The sequence below is a fragment of the Mesoplodon densirostris genome, chromosome 14, assembly GCF_025265405.1.
Source record: "Mesoplodon densirostris isolate mMesDen1 chromosome 14, mMesDen1 primary haplotype, whole genome shotgun sequence".
In the NCBI taxonomy this organism is placed as follows: domain Eukaryota; kingdom Metazoa; phylum Chordata; class Mammalia; order Artiodactyla; family Ziphiidae; genus Mesoplodon; species Mesoplodon densirostris.
In genome coordinates this window covers 35,463,080-35,483,086 of record NC_082674.1, presented here as the reverse complement: position 1 = coordinate 35,483,086, position 20,007 = coordinate 35,463,080, and the positions used below count along the sequence as shown (strand labels likewise).

General features: G+C 44.7%; 1 protein-coding gene across 4 annotated transcripts in view; it reads left to right on the top strand.

Annotated features, from left to right (window-relative positions):
* THADA (THADA armadillo repeat containing) overlaps nucleotides 1-20,007 on the top strand; it is a 312,101-nt gene that overhangs the window by 210,450 nt on the left and 81,644 nt on the right. For all 4 annotated transcript variants that reach the window (XM_060116779.1, XM_060116777.1, XM_060116778.1 and 1 more), the window contains exon 30: nucleotides 3,746-3,861. In XM_060116779.1, the coding sequence (XP_059972762.1) occupies nucleotides 3,746-3,861 (116 nt within the window). The remainder of the gene's footprint in view (nucleotides 1-3,745; nucleotides 3,862-20,007) is intronic.

Below are 20,007 nucleotides of genomic sequence, written 5' to 3'. Positions count from 1 at the left end.
ATGTTTGTTACAATTAATGAACCCATATTGACACATTATTATTAACTAAAGTCCATAGTTTACCTTAAGGTTCACTTTTTTTTTGTTGGCAATACCAACGTTTTAATACTCTTTAACACTTTTTAATAATTCACTTTCCTCTGCTTGCGTATTCTTTCCCCAATTCTGGCAAGATTCTTTTCAAGGCCAAATATGAATCTCATATTTGCAAATATGATATTCCTGCAAAGCCGCCTCTGTTTATTTTTGGAATGGGGGCTGGAAGGGAGGGAGGAGACAGAAAGAGAACTAGCATTTTGATCAGGTGCCGAGCGTGTGCCAAGTACTCTACGTATATATTCTTTGATATCTCTCTACAGTCCTGTCAGATAGGTAGATATTATTATACTCTTTACTGCGGGGAAACCGAGGTGAACAAGTGGCCCAAAGCCCCACAGCTAGGAACTGGGTTTCCACCCAAGTCCTCCTGGCTCCGAAGGCTGTGCTCCTTGCCCCGCCCACAGGGCTACATTCTTACTACTGATCCAGCCTCCCTGCTTTTCCCACTGGATTAGGAATCTAGTGGGTTAGGAATCCACTGAAGTGAGGAGTGCGTATTATTCAGCTCTGTGTTTCCGCCCCTAACATGGCGTTGGCACCAACAGCAGCTCACCAAACCCATGGGCACGTGTCCTAAAGGCAGAGTTAATACAGGAAGGGGCATCAAATATCGACATCAGTTCAGCAAATGCTTGTTGAATTCCTGCTCTGCACTGGATGTGGTGAAGGGTGAGGCCACGCATAAGAGCAAAGTGATGGCGATGCTATCGTGCGGGTTATAAATCCCGACCAGGCAGCATCTGGGAAATGATTGGTTTTCTGTTTATCTGCAACTAGAATGTAAGCTGCAGGAAAGCAGGGATTCTGTGTGTTCTCTGCTGCAGCCCCTAGGACAGTGCCTGGTAATAATAGTTGTTTAATAAATATTTTTGGACTGAATGTTGGAATCCTATTGCAAATTTGAGACACCTAAAGAGACACTAAACTTCTCAGAGTTCTCCTGTTCTCAGTTAGTCATCATCCTCAGGTCTGGCAGCTTCAGTTTCTCTGTGTTTGGTTTAGTACAGTCCTGTATTATAGGCTGTTTCCAAATTATCCCAGGCCTGGGCTTGACCATGCTCTTTGCCCAGAAGTTCTTCTGGACCAGAACTTTAGGAAAAAGGGGGAGGAGGATGAGCTGCCTCACCCCTGCTGTCCTTTCAGAGCTGATGGACAAATGATCCTTCCTGGGAGCTGCCTGGAGCTCCCAGATCTGACCTTGGACCAGAGTTCCAGGGGCCTGGCCTCACTTCTGGACTTCATGCGAAGGACGGCCTCATTTTTCTTGAGAGAATTAAACCCAGCACTCTTTTTTTTTTTTTCCTTTGGCCACCCCGCGGGGCTTGTGGGATCTTAGTTCCCCGACCAGGGATTGAACCTGTGCCCCCTGCAGTGGAAGCGCAGAGTCTCATCCACTGGACTGCCAGGGAAGTCCCAAACCCAGCACTCTTAACGCCATATGAGGGTAATCATATTTTCAAGTATTCTCATTAATTATCCTGAAGGAAAAAGTTATCTCAAACATAATAACCTGTTTCATACATTTGCTCATAAGCCTTTTTTCTCCTCTCCCCTCCCTCTGGCTTCTCTGTTCCTTCTCCTCCCCTGCCCCCTGTCTTGCTGGTCTTCTCTGACCCTGTCTTTCACTTGTGTTGCTCTGTCTCTCCTACGTGCTTATTTCCACCGAGGTTCTTCTAAGCGTACCTCCCCCTCCATTTGTCCCATGTAAATAGATCGCTCTCCGTTCCTGGTGACTAACCAGGATCACAATTGTTGTCTGGTTTGTGCCCAAGGTGACAGAGTTGATGGACTTGTAGGCCGATTTTCATAAACCAGAGCTACCAAGCGTTTCAAAAACAGCCTTGTTTTTGCCAAGTAAGGTGAGCAAATATAGGACTAAGTTTAAACATCCATCAGGAGTTATTTTTGAAGTGATTGCTTCTAAATAAGAGGCGTTTGAAAATCTCACAGCTTTCTTTACAAGTAACTTCCAAAGTCATGTATTTTGCTGGTGTCTGCTGATTAATTACTATCCTGTGACACCATGAAAAGCCCCGGTGGTTGGTTTTGTGCAGCTGTGGAGAAAAGTAAAGCAAGGCCCAGTGGCTTTGCCAGCTCTTTCAGGATGCTGGGGATTTGGGCAGAGGGAGGTAGTCTTTTCACTCTGGCAGTCATCACATAAGAACAGAAGCCTCGGCCAGACCCATTGCTCCAGACTTCACGACGGGCGGTGTGAGTCCCTGTGGGGAGTGCGGTGAAGTAGTGATGGTTGATCGGTTGCTTCTGAAATAACAGATCAATTATTAGAGAAAGCATTTGCAGTCTCCACATGGGGACTTGTGTGCCTTCTCCTGTACAATTACTTCTATTTAGGAAGAAAAAAGATTATTAATAGCAATTACATAAAATAAAGTAATCAAAATTTCCTTTGACTCTCTAAACCATAGATGCTCAGCATATAGCAGATCTCTGACCCGGGAAAACCTGCCAGCTCATACCCATTTAGAGTCTGATGACTCTGGATCTCTTATCTTGGCCTCTTGGTTTCCCTCATTGCTTCCTTCTGTATTTAACTCTCAAGTCCCTCACTGACAGGAAAGAGAGAAGAAAAAATTGAATCTTGTTGTTTAGGAAGAATCATGTGCAGCTCTGGTAAAGGATACAATAGGGAAAGAAAACAAACTGATTATTAAAATAGACTTTCCAAGTTCTTGATGTGTTTATCTGTGCTTGCTTTGCTCCACCCTCCTCCTCCCCTTGATAAGGGCACTGAAGGATTTCTCTGACATGTCTTTTCCCTTGACACTGGCTAAGGTCAGTGGATCCCATTTACGCCCTTGTCCACTTTTGTTCTCTGCTGCAGGTTTGTACTTCTCACAAAGGCCTTGTTGATGTCATCACTGAGTGAACCCAAGATACACTTACGTGCACGTGCCAGCGCACGCACACACACACGGCCTATGGCACGTGCTTGCTGGAATTGTGGCCTTCGTTCTAAATATAGGCAGCTAGAGAGATACAACAGGATTTGTCTTTCTCTGCTTAATTCTGATATTTAAATGTCATGCAAGAATAAGAAAGTGGGGTGTGCCCGCAGTGCTCCCTCGGCTCCTGACATCTCAGGGAAGATCTAAAAAACCTAAATAGTTTACAGACATCACTGTCCACTATTTGCGAAGGCAAGCATCATTGCGGCCTGCTTCTTCAGCCAAGTATGTTGTGATAAACCCCAAACCCGGTTAGACTCACAGACATTGGATTTTTCCTGTGTAGTAAGATTTTGACTTTAAAAAGTACTTTTTTTTTCCATATGTGACTGCTAAGATAGAGAAGGATGTTTGCATTTCTTTGCTAAAATCAATTTATAGGTTGTTTGTAACTAATAAGCTCTTGGCATCTAATGACTGGCCACAGAGTAATCTTCATTTGTTGGACTTGTGCGAGGAACCCAGAGCCCAGGTACAGATGAAAGACGTTGGTTTTTCGCCACTTGCTGCATCCTCCAAGACCAACATGATCTTTCTGCAAAGAGACCAGAGCCACATTTTGCAGGTGTCTGTTTTCTTTGAGGGGAATGTTTTAAGGAAACCTAAAAGGGAGGAACTGGACATTTAGGAAAAATATATTTTCACAGCAGGATATTGCTTTTTCTCTTTTTTTGGTTTAGGTTTTTCATTTGTTACAAGCCTTCTCAGACTCCAAATACAGAATGAATACATACTTTCAGCAGGAGCTGGCTGACGTCGCTGTTTGTACTAAAGCCAAAATCTGGCTGGCCAAGAGGTATGTTAAAGCCCCACATGAGCACGGAGTTATCAGGGGTTAGGAATACATTGGAGAAATGCTGTTTCTAGTTGTGGGAGTTTTAAAAGTCACTGGCATGAGTTTTCTAAACTTATTGGAGTATTTATCTTTTTTTTTTTTTTTGCGATACACGGGCCTCTCACTGTTGTGGCCTCTCCCGTTGTGGAGCACAGGCTCCGGATGCACAGGCTCAGCAGCCATGGCTCACGGGCCTAGCCGCTTCACGGCATGTGGGATCTTCCCGCACCGGGGCACGAACCCGTGTCCCCTGCATCGGCAGGCAGACTCTCAACCACTGAGCCACCAGGGAAGCCCAGGAGTATTTATCCTTTTTGAACTTTGGGTTGTGGTAAAGAAAGAAAACTATTTTCTTGACAATTTTTCTAAAACTGCTGTGTGGCTGGGGGGCATGTATTATGGCTTTTTATCTGTCCACCAATCAGCTTGTTTTTATGAATACCTGCTATGTGCCCAGCCCTGTGTTAGATATCCTAACAATGAAAGGCAGTAATTGACTAAATCACGTGGTACAAACTATCAGGTACCATTGCAGCTCAGAGATGAGAGATTGATGTTAGACTTGAGCAGGTGCAGAGGGGCCCAGAGCAGGTGAATAAGAAAAAGACATGCAAGTTGCCTTTTTGGGTAGGTAGTAGAGAAGCTTGAATAAGCAAGACAAAGGAGAGTGGATACGTATTGTTTTCTTTTTTTCATTCTTGCCATCGTTAGTTTTTTCTGAAACTTAGAACATTTACCGTGTGAAAGATGGAGCAAAAAGAATTTCTCAATTTCTCTCGAATACACAAGGAGTCCTCTCTGTAACACTCAGTTCAAAATCTGTGTTACTGCAAGGGCCTCCCACCCCCTGCTACATTCTCTGTGATTCCGGGAGAGGGGGGTCCAACAGAGGCCCATAGCCTACCACATTCCATGCTGTGGTATATTGCCTTTGATTAATAATTAGTATGTTGGTCGTCTAACATAACAGCCTCTTTTATATTTTTCAAAAAATGTGCTTCTGTTCACTTTTGTTGGGCTCCCATCTTATATGGCAAGACAAGCAATGGTTAGTGTGAGACCCACAAATCAGTGTAATTCAACAAAGTCTTGTGAGCGAGCATAGGCTACACGATAGCCGCTGTGTTAGGAGATGTAGGGATGCAAAGATATAGAAGGAATTAGTCCTGGCTTCAAGGAGCTCCCATCCAGGAGGTGAGAAGATGTGTAAATAAATAATTTTCATTGAATATGGTGAGTATGATAACAAATGTATGTAGTAGGTACAGGAGTAGCCCGGGGTTGGGAGGGTGGATGCCTTCAAGAGTTGGGAATTTTGCCAAGTGGCCAGGGCTGGGAGGGGTGTTCCAGGCTCAGGGAATGTCATAGGCAAAGACATAGCAATATGAAATGTCATGGTGAGTGTGGAGAGCTAGAAAGAAGTTAGCTCTTCTGAAACCTAAAGTATAAGGTATGTGTAGCAGAGAATGGGGCTGAGGAGATACATGGAGGCTGCATGGTGAAAGGAAAGCAACCCAGTGAAGAATTTCTCAGTGGGTAGAGATGTGAGTCTCCATGTTTGTCTAAACACCTGTATCTTTGGCCAGAGATATTGATGGGGAAATTCTCTAGTATCTGAAATGCCAGTAAAGTGATGGTTAATGGTTAGCCTCTCATTTTTAGTATGATTTTTGTTTTCTCTCTTTTATTTAGAGAACAGAGGAGTTCATTGACCATAAACTGCTCCCCTGAGCCTAGTATCATTTGCCTTCTGTGTGGCTTTTAGACAACTTCCCAAGATGCCTTTTTTGAGAGAACAAGGAATTGTGATCATATTTGTGCTCTCATCTGTTTACCAATTTGTAGGCCTGGTCCTCGTGGCTGTTATTTCTGGGCATCAGGAAGTCAGGGAAACGATCCTATTGAAACACCTGCTTCCAGCCAGGACTGCCCCAAGACAGAATCTGAATCTCCTGTTCTTAAGGAATTTCTGCCCCCTTAGTTTGCTACCCCTTGATGGGTCTTATAGAAATTCATCATCTGTTGGCTTCCTGAGTCAATTCCTGCTTGTTGGCTGGGAAGGAGGAGATAGAGTAAAAGGCCAGCCATCTGAATGGGCCTGCATGTTGTGCAGTTCCCTATGATGGATGATAAAGCTGCCATCAGTCCCCCTCTTCAGCTGAGAAGTCCTCCTGGCCTTCTAATTGCACTTAGAAAATTGCAGTTTTCTAATCAGTCTTTTCATTATTGTCTGCATCCACCCTCCGCCCCCATTCTCTGATTTTCCTCCATGATTTTCCAGCCCTAGAAAACAAAGGCATGAATCACTGAAATTCACTGGGTTTCTACCTTCTTTGCCCAGAGTCCAGGAAAGCCACTTTTATGTTTCCAGTACAGTCAACTCTTTATTATCCAAGTGTGAACTTTACACTCCGTGGGTGGTCTGTAACACCAGGCTTCCTCTTGCTCCCCAGTTCACTTTTACCATATTAAGCAGGATGTGTTCAGAGCCTGGAATAGAGAAAACACATGGCCAGGACACAATGTATCCCAAAGCCACGTGTCAGTTTTTCTGGATTATCCAGGTCACTGGCAGGATAACTTGGAGTTTCCTGAATAGGAAGGTATAGAACCAGATAGAAGTGATGAAGCCTCAGCCCGTTGCACGCCTGCCCTGCCCTTGAGGTCCTCAAAGAGTGTTGTCCCAGAAGGTGTTTGTCTGCACTGGGAGCCCCGTGCTCAGATGAGCCACTTACGGATCCTAGTGGGCCCTTCTCAAAGCCAACCCCTGACTTACAGTCTCACATTCTTTTCCCCTGAAAAGCAGTACAATGCAGAGCATTCCAAATTTGGCTGCTGAAGAGGCTCCTTTATGTCCATAGAAATTTATGAAAGAAAGAGGAATTAATGTTCTTTTGTGCCTACTAAGGATTTTCTGTATCTTTTGAGTATAGCTTGAAATGTCAATGTTATTGCAGAAAAAAAAAAAAAGTCGGTTTAAATTTTAGCACTGTCACCTTTTTCCTTCTTCAGTTTATGTTGATCATTAGCTTGAGTTTATTCAGTCCAGTGTGTACAAAAACATTAGTGAGGATGTCATTTATTTATTCCCCAAAAAGGGGTTTAAAAAAAAAGTACATTGGAGCCATTGGATACCCAGTTCCATTTTTAAAATTTTAACCCTGGAATTGAGGGCATATAAAATAAAGACTTTTGTCATATATTTGTGTTTTGACTTTGCAAGATTAATAGGGATTTATATGAGGTGATTAAGCAATAGCCATGGATTTGTTGGGGAATTTTTGGTGATGGATGGCCAGCTGGCAACATGGCCTGAGTAGGGGACTGGGCTTCTGCTCTTACAGGCCGCTTTTCATTCCAAGATGTCAAAGCCTTTATGGAAATCAGCTCGTTAATCCTTCAAGTCCCTTCCTTCCCCTTTTTCCTCCACCCCTCTCTCCTCGATCCAGTTTACTGTCTCTCTCCTGGTGCAAAGGCAGTTTACCAACTACTGAAGGAGAACTAAGCTGACCCAGGCCAGAAACTGAGTGAAACTAGGGGTCAGCTGGTGGCCTGGCGAGGCTGGCTGTGGGCGCCATGGAAGAGGAGGTCAGTGCAGCCCCGCTCGAGGCGCTGTCTGCTGCCCTCGCTATGTACAGATTCCAGCTCTTCTGTCCCAGCTGGATCACAGGCCCCACCTGAATAGGAAGGACTTTTAAAAAGCCCTGTCAAGTAAGAGAAAGAGGAGAAAAGATTTATTTACTTTGATTGAGAGTTGGAATTACTGTTATTTGGGGCTTAAATTTTTTCAGAAATCAATTCAGTTATCTAGCGTCTCCTTTGGTTATAAAAAGAAAAACCTCTGTGTGTGTGTGTGTGTGTGTGTGTGTGTGTGTCCTTTTAGTAAATGTGGTAAACTTAATGGACTATCAGATTCCATGCAATGGATGATGTGATGACCAAGAAGAAAAATGTGTCCTACTGAATTTTTTTCACATTTTTTTCTTGACCGTCAGTGTAGTTTGTGCTCATCATAGAAAATTTGGGAAAAGAAGAGAATATAAGTCTACTCTTACCAGCATCTAGTGGAACCCACTGTTATTGGTTAACAGTTTCATGTTATTTACTTTATCTTTCTTCCTATGCTTTTTTAATGTAGTTGAGATTATGCTGTATATATGTAAGCTATAGCTTACTTTTTCCATTTAACAGTATCATGAAAGCATTTGCTCTTATTGAAAACTCTTTGTGGTGTAGCTGCTATGGAAAATAGTATGGTGTTTCCTCAAAAAAATTAAAAATAGAACTACCATATGATCTAGCAATTCCACTTATGGGTATAGACCAAAATTAATTGAAAGCAGAATCTTGAAGAGATATTTTGTACATGTTCTAGTTGCATTATTCACAATAGCCAAGAAGTAGAAGTAACCCAAGTGTCCATTGATGGATGAATGGATAAACAAATGTGGTATATATGGACAATAGAATATTATTAAGCCTTAAAAATGAGGGAAGGGCTTCCCTGGTGGGGCAGTGGTTGAGAGTCCGCCTGCCGATGCAGGGGACACGGGTTCGTGCCCCGGTCCGGGAAGATCCCACATGCCGCGGAGCGGCTGGGCCCGTGAGCCATGGCCTCTGAGCCTGCGTGTCCAGAGCCTGTGCTCCGCAACGGGAGAGGCCACAACAGTGAGAGGCCCGCATACCTCAAAAAAAAAAAAAAAATGAGGGAAATTCTAACACACAGTACCACATGGATGAACCTTGAGCACATTATGCAAAGTGAAATAAGCCAATGACAGAAAGACAAATACTATATGATTCCACTTATGTGAGGTTCCTGGGGTAGTCAGATTCAAAGACTCAGAAAGTAGAATGGTGGTTACCAGGGGCTGGGGGGAAGGGAAATAGTTAGTGTTCAACTAATAGAGTTTTAGTTTTACAGGATGAAAAGAGTTCTGGAAATTGGTGGCACACGCATGTGAATGTGCTTAACACTCCTAAACTGCACACTTAAAATGGTTAAGATGGTAAATTTTATATTATGCATATTTTATCACAATTAAAAAAATTTTTTAATAACAAACATTTAAAAAACTCTTTGTACTCTATCATTCCTCTAAGGTTATTGTCCTGACTTCTTACAATAATTTTTTTTTTTTTTGCTTTGCTTTCTACTTTTGCTATCTACGTGTTGCCAAAAGTAAATTGCTTTTTGCCTGGTTTTGTAATAAGAAAAATATCTTTGAAAACATCATTTGTTAAAGGTAGCATATTTTTGTCACCTGAATAATCAGGCATTAAGTTTACCTTACCATTGTTCCATTACTGGCCACTCAAGTCTATTTCCCATTCATTCAACAAATATTTATTAAGCCCTGCTGTATGCCAGGCTATATTAAATATAGCAACTGCTTATTAAAACCCCTACTTTAGTGTAGAGAGGGCGACAAAACTGAGTCTTGTCAAATAGAATCATAGGTCTAGAACTTTAGAACTGGAAAGAATCGTAAAGTTTGTTGAAGTCCACTCCCATCCCCATGCATATGGGAAAGTTCAACCCAGAGAGGTCGGGGGATTTGCCCGTTTTCACACAGCTGACCAGGGTGTAACAACTACCTGACAGCAGCTAACATTTGTCGAGAGCTTAACTCCCTGATCCTCTTCGGGTTCTTTCCGCTGGACCACATTGCTTCCATCTATCCAGTGTTTTTACGTCAGGGCTTTGAATGGTGATAACTGAAGCATTTTCTAGAACAGTGCTTCTCAGACCTCATGAATCACCTGGGGGGCCCCTTAAAATGAAGACTTTCCTTCAGTGGGTCTGGGGTAGAGCCTGAGATCCTGCTTTTCTGACAAGCTTCAAGGTGATTCCGATGCTGCTGGTTCTGAGACAGTATTTGAGGGCCAAGGGTCAGAGAGTGGGCCCCTGGGAGCACCCAGCTCCACCCCGCCCATTGAAATACTCCCACCTCCACACCCTCATTCTCAGGGCTTGTGTCTGGAGCTTGGAGCCATGGGAGAGGGTGAGGCTCCTGAAGGGGTCAGCCCAGAATGCTTCCTCCATCCACCTGGGATGACCTGCACCGAGGGGGACCGCATGGCCCCAGTGCTCTCTACAGGAAGTCCGCACTCCCTTGTCCGGGCAGCCATCCCAGTGGACTCAGTGCCTGGGGTAGGACCCAGGCTTTGTTGGCATGCAGTGAATATTTATCATTTTGAAAAATAACAGTCTGATATTCTGGTGAGAAAAACAGGCTCTCAAGAATACAAGAACAGGTCCCAAGGTTACTAGGAAATCAACCTTGGAAAATAAATTTTTGAATAAAACAGTGCTGATGGAGGGAAGAGATGATGGAGGGAGCTTATGTTTGTTGAAGACCTCCTCTTTGTGATGGATCTAATGATTTGTTACCCCAAGTTAATTCTTATTTGCAAAAAGTGTTAGCTGTATGATCCATGCACTTCCTATACCGCTTCCCCATCAGTGCTCCTGGCACCCCATTGTCACTCCTCTGTGTGATCCTGCATCTCCCTAGTACTGCCTTCCCTGTCCACCCCGTTAGCCATACTCTCATGTGCTCTCCCCATTTTCTCTACTTCTTACTGGTCCCCCTACTAAGCTGAGGTGGTGTGAACCTGGAAGGCCTGGGATTTAAACACATAAGGAAAATATGCTTATAGAGACAAAGCTAGGGCTGGCTTTTGTGTGGCAATCCCAGTTCTGCCACAGGGGGTTCTGTGGCTAGCTGCAGAAGTCCTGGTTTAGGGTTCTGTTTTGCTTTACAGCTGAAGACAGCAGTTATTTTCTAACCACCAGATTTATTCACACGAGAGACTACACTTCCCAGGCAGAAATCCTGGGATTTAGGTCTGATTCCGTTTTCCCACTGTCCCTTAGCCCTTCCCAAATCCCTCGTGCCTTCTGGACCAGTCCTCTCCCCAGGCAAGAGGTCCTTCTTTCACAACTGCTCCGAGGGGCCCCAGCCCTTTGCCACAGCTGCAGGTTGCGTTTCATTCCCATGCTGCTGAAATGAATCCAGTTGAGATGGGTTGTTAAAATATTCAGATGATCATGTGGCATTTTAAGGCTATCATTTGTGGTCCCTGCCAAAACTTTAAGGGAAGCAAGCCTTAACAGGGATGGTTACTTACATAGCAAGTTTCCAGGCATTGCTGGGGGTTGGGTTTGCTTTTGGTTTGTTTCTTCTAAGCTCTTTTTCTTTTTTTCACAATAAAAGTTTCTCCAGTACTCCCCTGCCCCCTTTTTAATTGCTTTTCTTTCAACCCCCAGATTTTATTGGGGAGGGAGATTCTCATCAGGACCCCTCTTTAATCCTCCAGCTCAGCCTATTCAAAGTCTCTTTGAGCCTCACACATATTTGAATGATGAGAGAAATGAAGTTGGTGTATTTTAGACCCAAGCTTGTTGACATTTGTTCACTTCCCTTTCAGACTTCTCAGGAATGTTCAAGGTCACGATATCTCGGGATGAGATCCTGTTTGTATTTTTAAAAACAGAGACATTAAGTTAGCACATTTCAACCCAAAGCAATGGACAAGGAAGGTGCAAAACATTTTCTTCATTAGATATTCCTTTTAAAAATATGTCAAGTCTTAAAAGAATAAGCTGTCTAAGAAGTGAAGCTTGAGAATATATGATATACTTCTTGTTGACAGACTAAGCTTATGGAAACTAGTCAGGTAAAAGCAGTCAGAAATGATCAGTATATTAAACTGTGCCTTTGAATAAGTTGCCCAAGATCAAAGCTTCTTCATATTGCAGTGAGAAATATAGTTTGTTTATGCAACTGCACATCAAGAATTCAACCCCCAACTTTCTACTTTTAAGTATAGAAATCTGCAGAGCTAACCTAGAGGTAGTAATTAGTTTGATAAAGGGCTCAGAAGTATCTGTCTTGCTCCACTTGTAGCTGTTGGCTTCCTGGGATATTGTTGTTGGAAGATTTGGGCACTGTTGTCATTGCCCGGCTTGCAAGGGATGCAGGCTTTAAATGGCCTCAACACATTTTCACAGTATTATGTAAAACTCTAATATAGTGGGTTATTTTTTTTTTTCCTTACATGTGACATGCTTCATCTTTTGGGTAAATCAAGACCTTGGTTACCTTCACTGAGCCATTCCCAATGAATCCAAGCCAACTCAGATCCACAGACAGTACAGAGCAGTGTCATAGGCACAGTGGGGGATATAGAGATGAATGATATTGTCCCTATTTCAAAAACCAAGTGAATAAGACAGGTGTGGATTTAAGTAACTGTAGACAAGTAAGAATTTAGTAAATGCTGGAATGAGGTCAGACTGTATCACAGGAGCCAGCTAGTGGGGGTTGGAATGTCAAGGATGTCTTGGAGAAGGGAGAAGTCTTTAAAGACTAGGTGAGATTTAATTGTTAGATAAGGTTTATTTTCATAGATTGGAGAATGAGTGAAGTTATAGTGGTATAGAGCCTATGTTGCTAAGTAAGTTGTGAAGGTCTCATTGCCCAAGTACAAAGGAAGGACTCTTAGTACAGTGCTCAGCATCGTGGGGACCACCTAGGCATATATAATTAAGTCTCTATTATTGTCAAAGTTTAGCTATGATCCAGTCTAGTTGAAAAGAGCGTATCCATGTGAAACAACCAACAATGACATTCATGTAGAATTCTAACTCTGTAGTACATATAATAAGTATATGAATTCAAAAAAGAATGTGGACTGGGATAGCCAGGGAAGGCTTTCTAGGGGAGTTAGGTATTTGAGCAAGGTCTTAGAGCATGGGTGTGATTTGGAAACGCCAAAAGTGGTGGGAAAAGAGCATATCAAGATGGTGGACAGTATGTACAGTGGCACACTGTTGGAGAAGGCATTTGTATGTGGGCCGGTGGGGGATTAGAGCTGGAGAAGACATGGTGTGTTTGGAGAGCAGTGCAAGATTTGATAAGAGACCAGTTGTGGCAGGCCTTAAATGTCAGCCAGAGGAATTTGGGTCTGATCCAAGAGTTACGAGGAAGTCAGTAAGCTCAGGCTCACACTGGTAAATAGGCTGCTGTCTCCATGCTCATGAGATACACTGGGGGGTGTGTTAAATCTTTCCAGCCTCTCTCAGTGATCGACCAAATCTCCAGCCCCTCCGGGAGGTTAACAAAAGCTCCCTAGTAGCAATCCACCAGCTCTGTCTGGCACTTGGAGGCCCCTGTTGCCTGCCTGGGCAGCTCGTGTTGGGAATAGAGATGCTGCTTGTGTGCATTTTAGACTTCATGGCTGTTGTCTGTTCAACATGGCTAAGAAGACCGTAGAACCACAGCGTTTATAGCAGGAAAGGGAATTTAGAGATCATCTAATCCAGTGGAATCCTTTCTTCAAACAGAAGCTTAAGTGGAAGTTCAAGATGTTCAAGATAATAGAGATGGCAAATACACTGCAAGTTGAGATGGGGGCCTGGAGGCCCACCCACATAGCTTCTGAGCCATTGGGAGCCCCAAAAGGGACTCCAAAGAGCACCCTGACTCCCTATTTCAAAACAGGGATCTAATCCAAACCATTCTCTGTAGACAGGAAAATAGACACAAGGGGGCAAGTGACTTCTTCCTACTTGACAGATGTGTCTGGCTCCAAGGATAGCCCAAATTAGGGATGTATTCAAGAAATAGCAAATTTGTTTTCTGCCTCTTGATTCTCTTGCTTCCTCTGCTGCAGCCTGATCATCCTCACAGAAAATACCACAACCCCAGGCCCTTGAGCTGTCCAAGGCCCTCTCTCAGGAGCTGCCCTCCTTGGATAGGGCACCATGCACTAGACCTTATTGCCATCAAAACTTTGCTATTCTAGATCCCCTTTCCTCAGAAATCCACTCTCAGCTGGCTGACTGCCACTTGGTATGACCAACAAATCATGCTCACATGTTACCAAGTGCTAATGTATAAATAAGTTAATTCTTCTGGGTAGTACAACTGTTTTTCAGTAGTGATCTTCTGGAGGCAGTGCCTTTAACTCAAGTCAGTAACTTGGGGGCAGGCTTTCAGGCAGCACACAGACCTGGCGGGAGCACTTGTTGAGGCCTCACTTGGCTTCCTGCTTCTCTGTCCTTATACTGAGCTGACTTAGCCTTGGTGCGTTTGTCCTATGTGGCCAGCTTCGGGCTGACCCTAGGAAGGCTTGTGGGGCACGTGGGCAGGTCTCACGTGAATAGGCCAAGGGAGCGGATTTGAGAGAGACCCTCCGAAGCCTCACTGTCATCCTTCCCCTCAGCTGCCGGTGATGCCCAGGCTTCCTGAGCGACCGGACTGGCCTGCAGGCCTCTGGAAACAGCTTCCCATGCACGTTCAGGAGCTTATTCCCCCTTGAGCCGGAAGGGACCCTCACCAGCCCAAAGGCCCTGTGTTCCTGGGTGATCACAGGGAGGGTCACTTGGAGAGGCACTGGGTGAGTGGAAAAGCCTCTAGCTGTGAACGCACCTCCCTGAGGTTGAGGGAGGCAGGGTGCACTCGCGGGTAGTAGGTCTGGGTTCTGGCACCTGCTCAACTACTAACCAGTGATGTGTGGCCTCGAACTTCTTTGGGCTTCAGTTTTTTGTTTTTGTTTTTTTTTTGAGGTACGCGGGCCTCTCACTGCTGTGGCCTCTCCCGTTGCGGAGCGCAGGCTCCGGGCATGCAGGCTCAGTGGCCATGGCTCACGGGCCCAGCCGCTCCGCGGCATGTGGGATCCTCCCAGACCGGGGCACGAACCCGTGTCCCCCGCATCGGCAGGTGGACTGTCAACCACTGCGCCACCAGGGAAGCCCTGGGCTTCAGTTTTTATCTGTAAAGTTGGAAGCTCCAAAATGTGCAATAGGTGAGGGTGGGGAAGGACATGGTGAGTAATGGGTATGCAGGTACGAAAGAGCTAAGCAAATACAGGGAATATTTATTGTCAGATAGCTAAGTCTTTGTCTGCATCATCGGCCATGTTGAAACAGCTGTGCTCAGAGCCTTGCTCTTCACAACACTGGTGACCAGGACACAGCACCAGAGTGCGTGGCTGCAAACCGAAATACCCTAATTGTTTGGCACAGGGTCTCACTTTTCATCTGATTGTGTTTGGGACACACGGATACAATTTGTCTAGAAAACCTTGGTTCTATTCTTGGTTTTTGCCCCGATCTTGGAGAGGTCACTTGAGCTATATGAGCTACCTTGTTGATTTATAAAAATGGGAATAATAATGCCTACTTTTCTTCTCTCTTAACAATCTTTTAAAGATAAAATATTTTTCGAAGATTAAACTTTTAATAAAATGCCGTTGATGTCATTATTATTGCCAAGGCTAATTTCCAAGTGTGTGCTTCGCCAGGTTCACATTAGCAGAGTCCTGACTGTACTGTTAGAAATTCTCACCTGTGATCTACGTGCAGACTTCTCACGCAGCTTCTAGAAGTGTTCATTCACCTCACTTAATATATCCTTTTTTAATAATTCTAGGGAGAAAGTAAGGTTGAAAAGAAAGGGGACTTCTGTTAGCATTTTATATAATAACCGAAGCTATGTATCATCCAAGCCCCAAACTGTACAATAAAAGTTTTCTTGGATAATACTTTTCTCCCATAATTCCTAGCACATTGCTTATTAAGTTATTAACCAGCAATTCCTCTGGCAGCATATTAAACTTTACTTTTAAACAAGTCACAGAAGGGGGGAAACATGCATCTCTCATAAAAGGAATAAAAAACATACACCCTCTAAAACGGTTTCTTCAGGCTTTGAACAAATCCCAAGCCCCACACAAGGTCCCTTTTTCCTCGTTCTGTACACATAACTTGAGTGTTAGTACATTAATGAGAAAAAGATGCCTAATAGAAAGATGGAAAAATATGAGGGCCTCTGGGGGTGTGGGAGGCTCCCTGGGGGTCCTCTGAAAAGGCAGGTGAGCTTTCATGGAGGGAAAGGCAAAGCCTTGGCATTGAGCTTGTGGGGTTCCTCTTGAGCAGCAGCACTCCCAGGGAAGCAGAGGCGGCTGTGGCTTCGACCTTGACCTAAGAAGTGCCCCAGGGCCTTGTGCAGACTGCCTGGGCCTTTGCGGAGTGCCGACCCAGAACCTTGGTAAAGTGGTTATGGCCCCCTGTTTTCACAGATTCCGTCCCCCAGGGACCAAAGCAGCCTTTCCAGGGGCGACCCCATGTGCTCTGTAGCACATGGCTGGACATTTGGTCCCTTTCTGGACAGACTCACAGCTCACGGTCCCTTGCTCTGTGCATGACGACTTGGTAAGAATTCCTTACGAATTGGTCAACCACCAGAGCAGGGCACGAAGATGGCTTCACTTTAAAAGGAAAATCCAAGTAGGAGGGCTCTGGGGCAGCTTATACATGTGGGTGTGAGTATAAACACTTGCAACGCTCTAGACCAAGAATGGCTGGATGGAAGTTGGAACATAACCATAAAAAAGCAGCTCTGCCGTCACCCGCCTCCCCTCCCCGAGGGGAGGGCAAGGTAAACGAGCAGCCCCGGGTAGCCAGTCAGGGCCTGCGTGCTGCTGACAGCTGGCCCCTCATGCAGATCTGAATTCTGGATGTTACAGCGGGGGAAAATAACTTGTTTAAAAATATATATTCTGCAATTCATGACCGTTTGCCATCTTGGTTTAAACAAATCCCTTATTGTTTCTCCAGGAATGCCGTATGATGTTTGCTTGGCTGGGGGTTGTGGTGAAAATGGAAGTCAGAAGGGAGAGAGGGGTTCTTTTTATTTAATTTACACTTCCACATTTATATGACTTAATGTAGCCTGCCTCAGAGAAGTACCTCCTGCCTCCTAACCACAGCAGCTCTTCCTTTTAAAACCAAATGTAGGGAGAGGCGGCGTCTGGTCTGCAGAGGGCTGCCCTCGTCGCAGAGTCTCAAACTGCCGAGGACTACAAAGATGGCCAGCGGGATCTCTGGGAGACCAGAGGAACGTCAAAAAAATATCCCGTCAGATCAGCCATTCAGACTGTCCTCAGAGGCTGTTCTCTAATGGTTAGTCAGGGAAGGTTTCCTAGAGGACAGGCTTTGAAGTGAGTTTGAAATACAGGACACGGCGTGGCTGGACATGTGTCCAGTGGGGGACCGTGGCAGGGCGTGGGAACACGTTATAGACTATTTCCCTCCTCCCTCTTCTACTACTTTTCCGCTCTCTTTACCCTTCTCTTCTTCCCCAGCCCCCGGCCCGACATCTCACCTGCCTTCTCACCTACTTTCCCTCTCTTTTTTCTGGTTTTCTTCTTTCCAGCCTATTTCAGGCCCGGTGGTGGTCCCCGGGATATTGCTTCATTAACTCCACTGCTGGCTCCACGGTGAGAGGCTGCTCGTGCTTTGTACTCATTGCGGTGGAGACCAGAAGTGACCTGTGTAGGAGTGAGCCCACGTAGGAGCCCAGATTAGAGGAAGAGCCCACAATGGGCTGTGATGGGGCCCTGCCAGGACTCACGACCCAGAGTCATTCTAAGCCATCGAGCTGGCCAGCTGCACCTATTTGATTTTCTGGTCTTCATTCTTGCGGGCATGTGGCGAGCATGTGCCCACCTTTGTATCTTTGCTCCAGTGAACTCTCCTGCCTGGAATTCCTTCTTTCCATTCACTAGCCAAATCCTTCCATGTCTCCAGACCCCTCCTCCATGACATTCTGTAAAACTGTTTTTTGTGTGTTTTGTTTTTCTCCACATACCCCACCACCACCACCACACACACACACACACACACACGCGCGCGCGCGCATGTGCGCGCAGCCATAAGCTCTTCAAGGCCAGAACCTTATCCCTTCCCTCCATTTCTGTTCCAAGTAGGATATCCCCCATGGTGCTTAGTAAAGGTTTCTAGCTTAATAAAGTTAAGCCATGAGTCTAATCAGGATTCTGCGGGAGTAATTCCCTGGAGACTGGAGTGACCTTAGACCCTGACCCTGTTGAAGTCCAGATATGGTCTCGGGACTTAGAGACCTTAACAAACACTAGCAGCCTAAAGCCAGAACAGCTGTTTTCAGCCCACTGAGTATGGCAGTGAATTCTTCTGGAAGAGTTTTGTATGTCCAAAGTGAACTGTTTCTTCCAGGGAACCCACCAAGGCTTCATGCTAATGAGCAGGGATCCCAGCCTTCCAGCATGACTTGGATCGGTGGGGTCCCACTAGGGCTTCAACCCTTTGGAGCTTTTGGAGCTCTTAAAGGTCACTCCTCAGCACTCCCATTTGGGGCATGTCACCCATCCGCTGTCGTTTCCTGCTGTCCCTCCCCTTCCACATCCCCTTTGCACATCTTGTTACTTTTCAAACATGTCACATGCTGTCTTCTTTGGACATGGTGCTTCCTCTGCTGGGGTCATTCTGTCCACGGTCTGTCTCCCAGACTCCCCCTCATCCTCCAGCTTTGCCAAGGCACTTCTGGACTCACCTAGGCATTTCCCCCTTCCCCATCCTTAATTTTCACTCTGTCAACCCCTCCTTTGGGCACCCATCATACCATATGATTGGTTGTGTGTTTCTGTCACTAAACTAGTGGCTTTCAAGGTTTTCTGACAGCCATTCACAACAAGAAATACATTTTACAGATGACTTTGTACTGTGTGTGTATGTGTGTATATGTGTGTATATATACACATATATATACATATATGCACACATACACACACACACCTATGAAATCTTGTATAGTTTGATATTTTACTGTCTATGTAACATATGAACAGTCTTCCAAAAAAAATGCAACAGACAGGGAATTTACTCAAGATTTATTAGAGTATTCAATTTTGGGAATGTTAGCATTCGACATATCCACCATCATTTTGGATATCAAGCATACCCCACTGATACCATTCAGTATAATAGAGGGTGACTTATAACCTGGAAAAGAAAAAGAAAGGAGTTAGACTAAATCAATCAATATTTTTACTTAAAATTATTACATTTTATAAATTATTTATATCAAAGATAATTTACTAAAAATTCTGGGCAAGGATTTTATAGAAATCTTGTGTATAACAAACAATTTAAGAGAATGATGCTTACCCTGACTGCTTTGATGTACTGGGATTATATTTTCTTCATCTCTCCCTCCTTCCCTTCCCTAGCTAACTCTCTCCTTCCTCCTCCATCCCCCCCTTCCTCTTCCTTCCTTTCTTTCTCTTATGCTGGTCACCACCTACTAGTTTATTTCATAACTAACAAAATGGGTCATAACCTACAGTTTGAAAAACACTATTCAGGACTCTAAGTTCCTTGAGGGCAGTGACTGTGTCACTGAAGCATTTCATCTTCATATTTCCATACCCTGGCACTATTCCTGGCTCTCAAGTTTCCTCTTAGTAAATGTTTTCTGAATGAATGGGCTGCAGTTAAAAAGCTCTGCAGCCACTGGGATTCCGGAAGGGACAGGAGAAGTGAATAATTTATCACAGACTTCCCAAGAGCTCCTGCTGTCCTCTAGACACTAGGGCCATTGTGGATGAGTCTGGGAAGCCTTCCTGTCTCTGCCCTGCCTTCTGCCTCTCCCAACTTCCAGGAGAGAGGGCAGGAGGTTTAATGAAGTTCAGAGATCAGGTTGTCAGGTGGGTGTTTGTCAAGGGACAAATGATAAGAAGAGTGGAAGAAAGAGTTTTAACAAGCCCTTCATTTCACTTTATATAGTAAACTTAGTCCTCGTAGTACCTGATTGCTGCTACTCCTTCTAAAACCACTATTATGCTGTTTTTCAGCCCATCTGTTAGACCCTGACCACTCCTGACTTTTTTCGAACACTCTAAATCTTTATTATACCATGCCCCATGCCAGGATTTTTCCATTTGGGGGAAGAAAAAAAAAATCCCCAAACCCACCAAAACCCTGTGGCTTGGTTTCCTGTCCAGCTGGCTTGCTCTTTCCCAGGATTTTATTCCCATCATCAAAGTGGCTTGACAGACCGAGAACAAACCTCTGGCTCACCCTGAACTCACAGTGTACCATTTCCAAGTCAGAACAAACATCAAGTAATAGGGAGAGAAAAAGAAAGAGAAAAAAAATTATTTTCCTGACTTAGAAGCCAGTTCAGAGTGAAGCCCAACTCTGATTCCAGACAGCGATGTTCTAAGGCTGAGGCTGAGGCTGAGGCTGTGGCTGTCCTCGAGGGTGGAGCCTCGAACAGT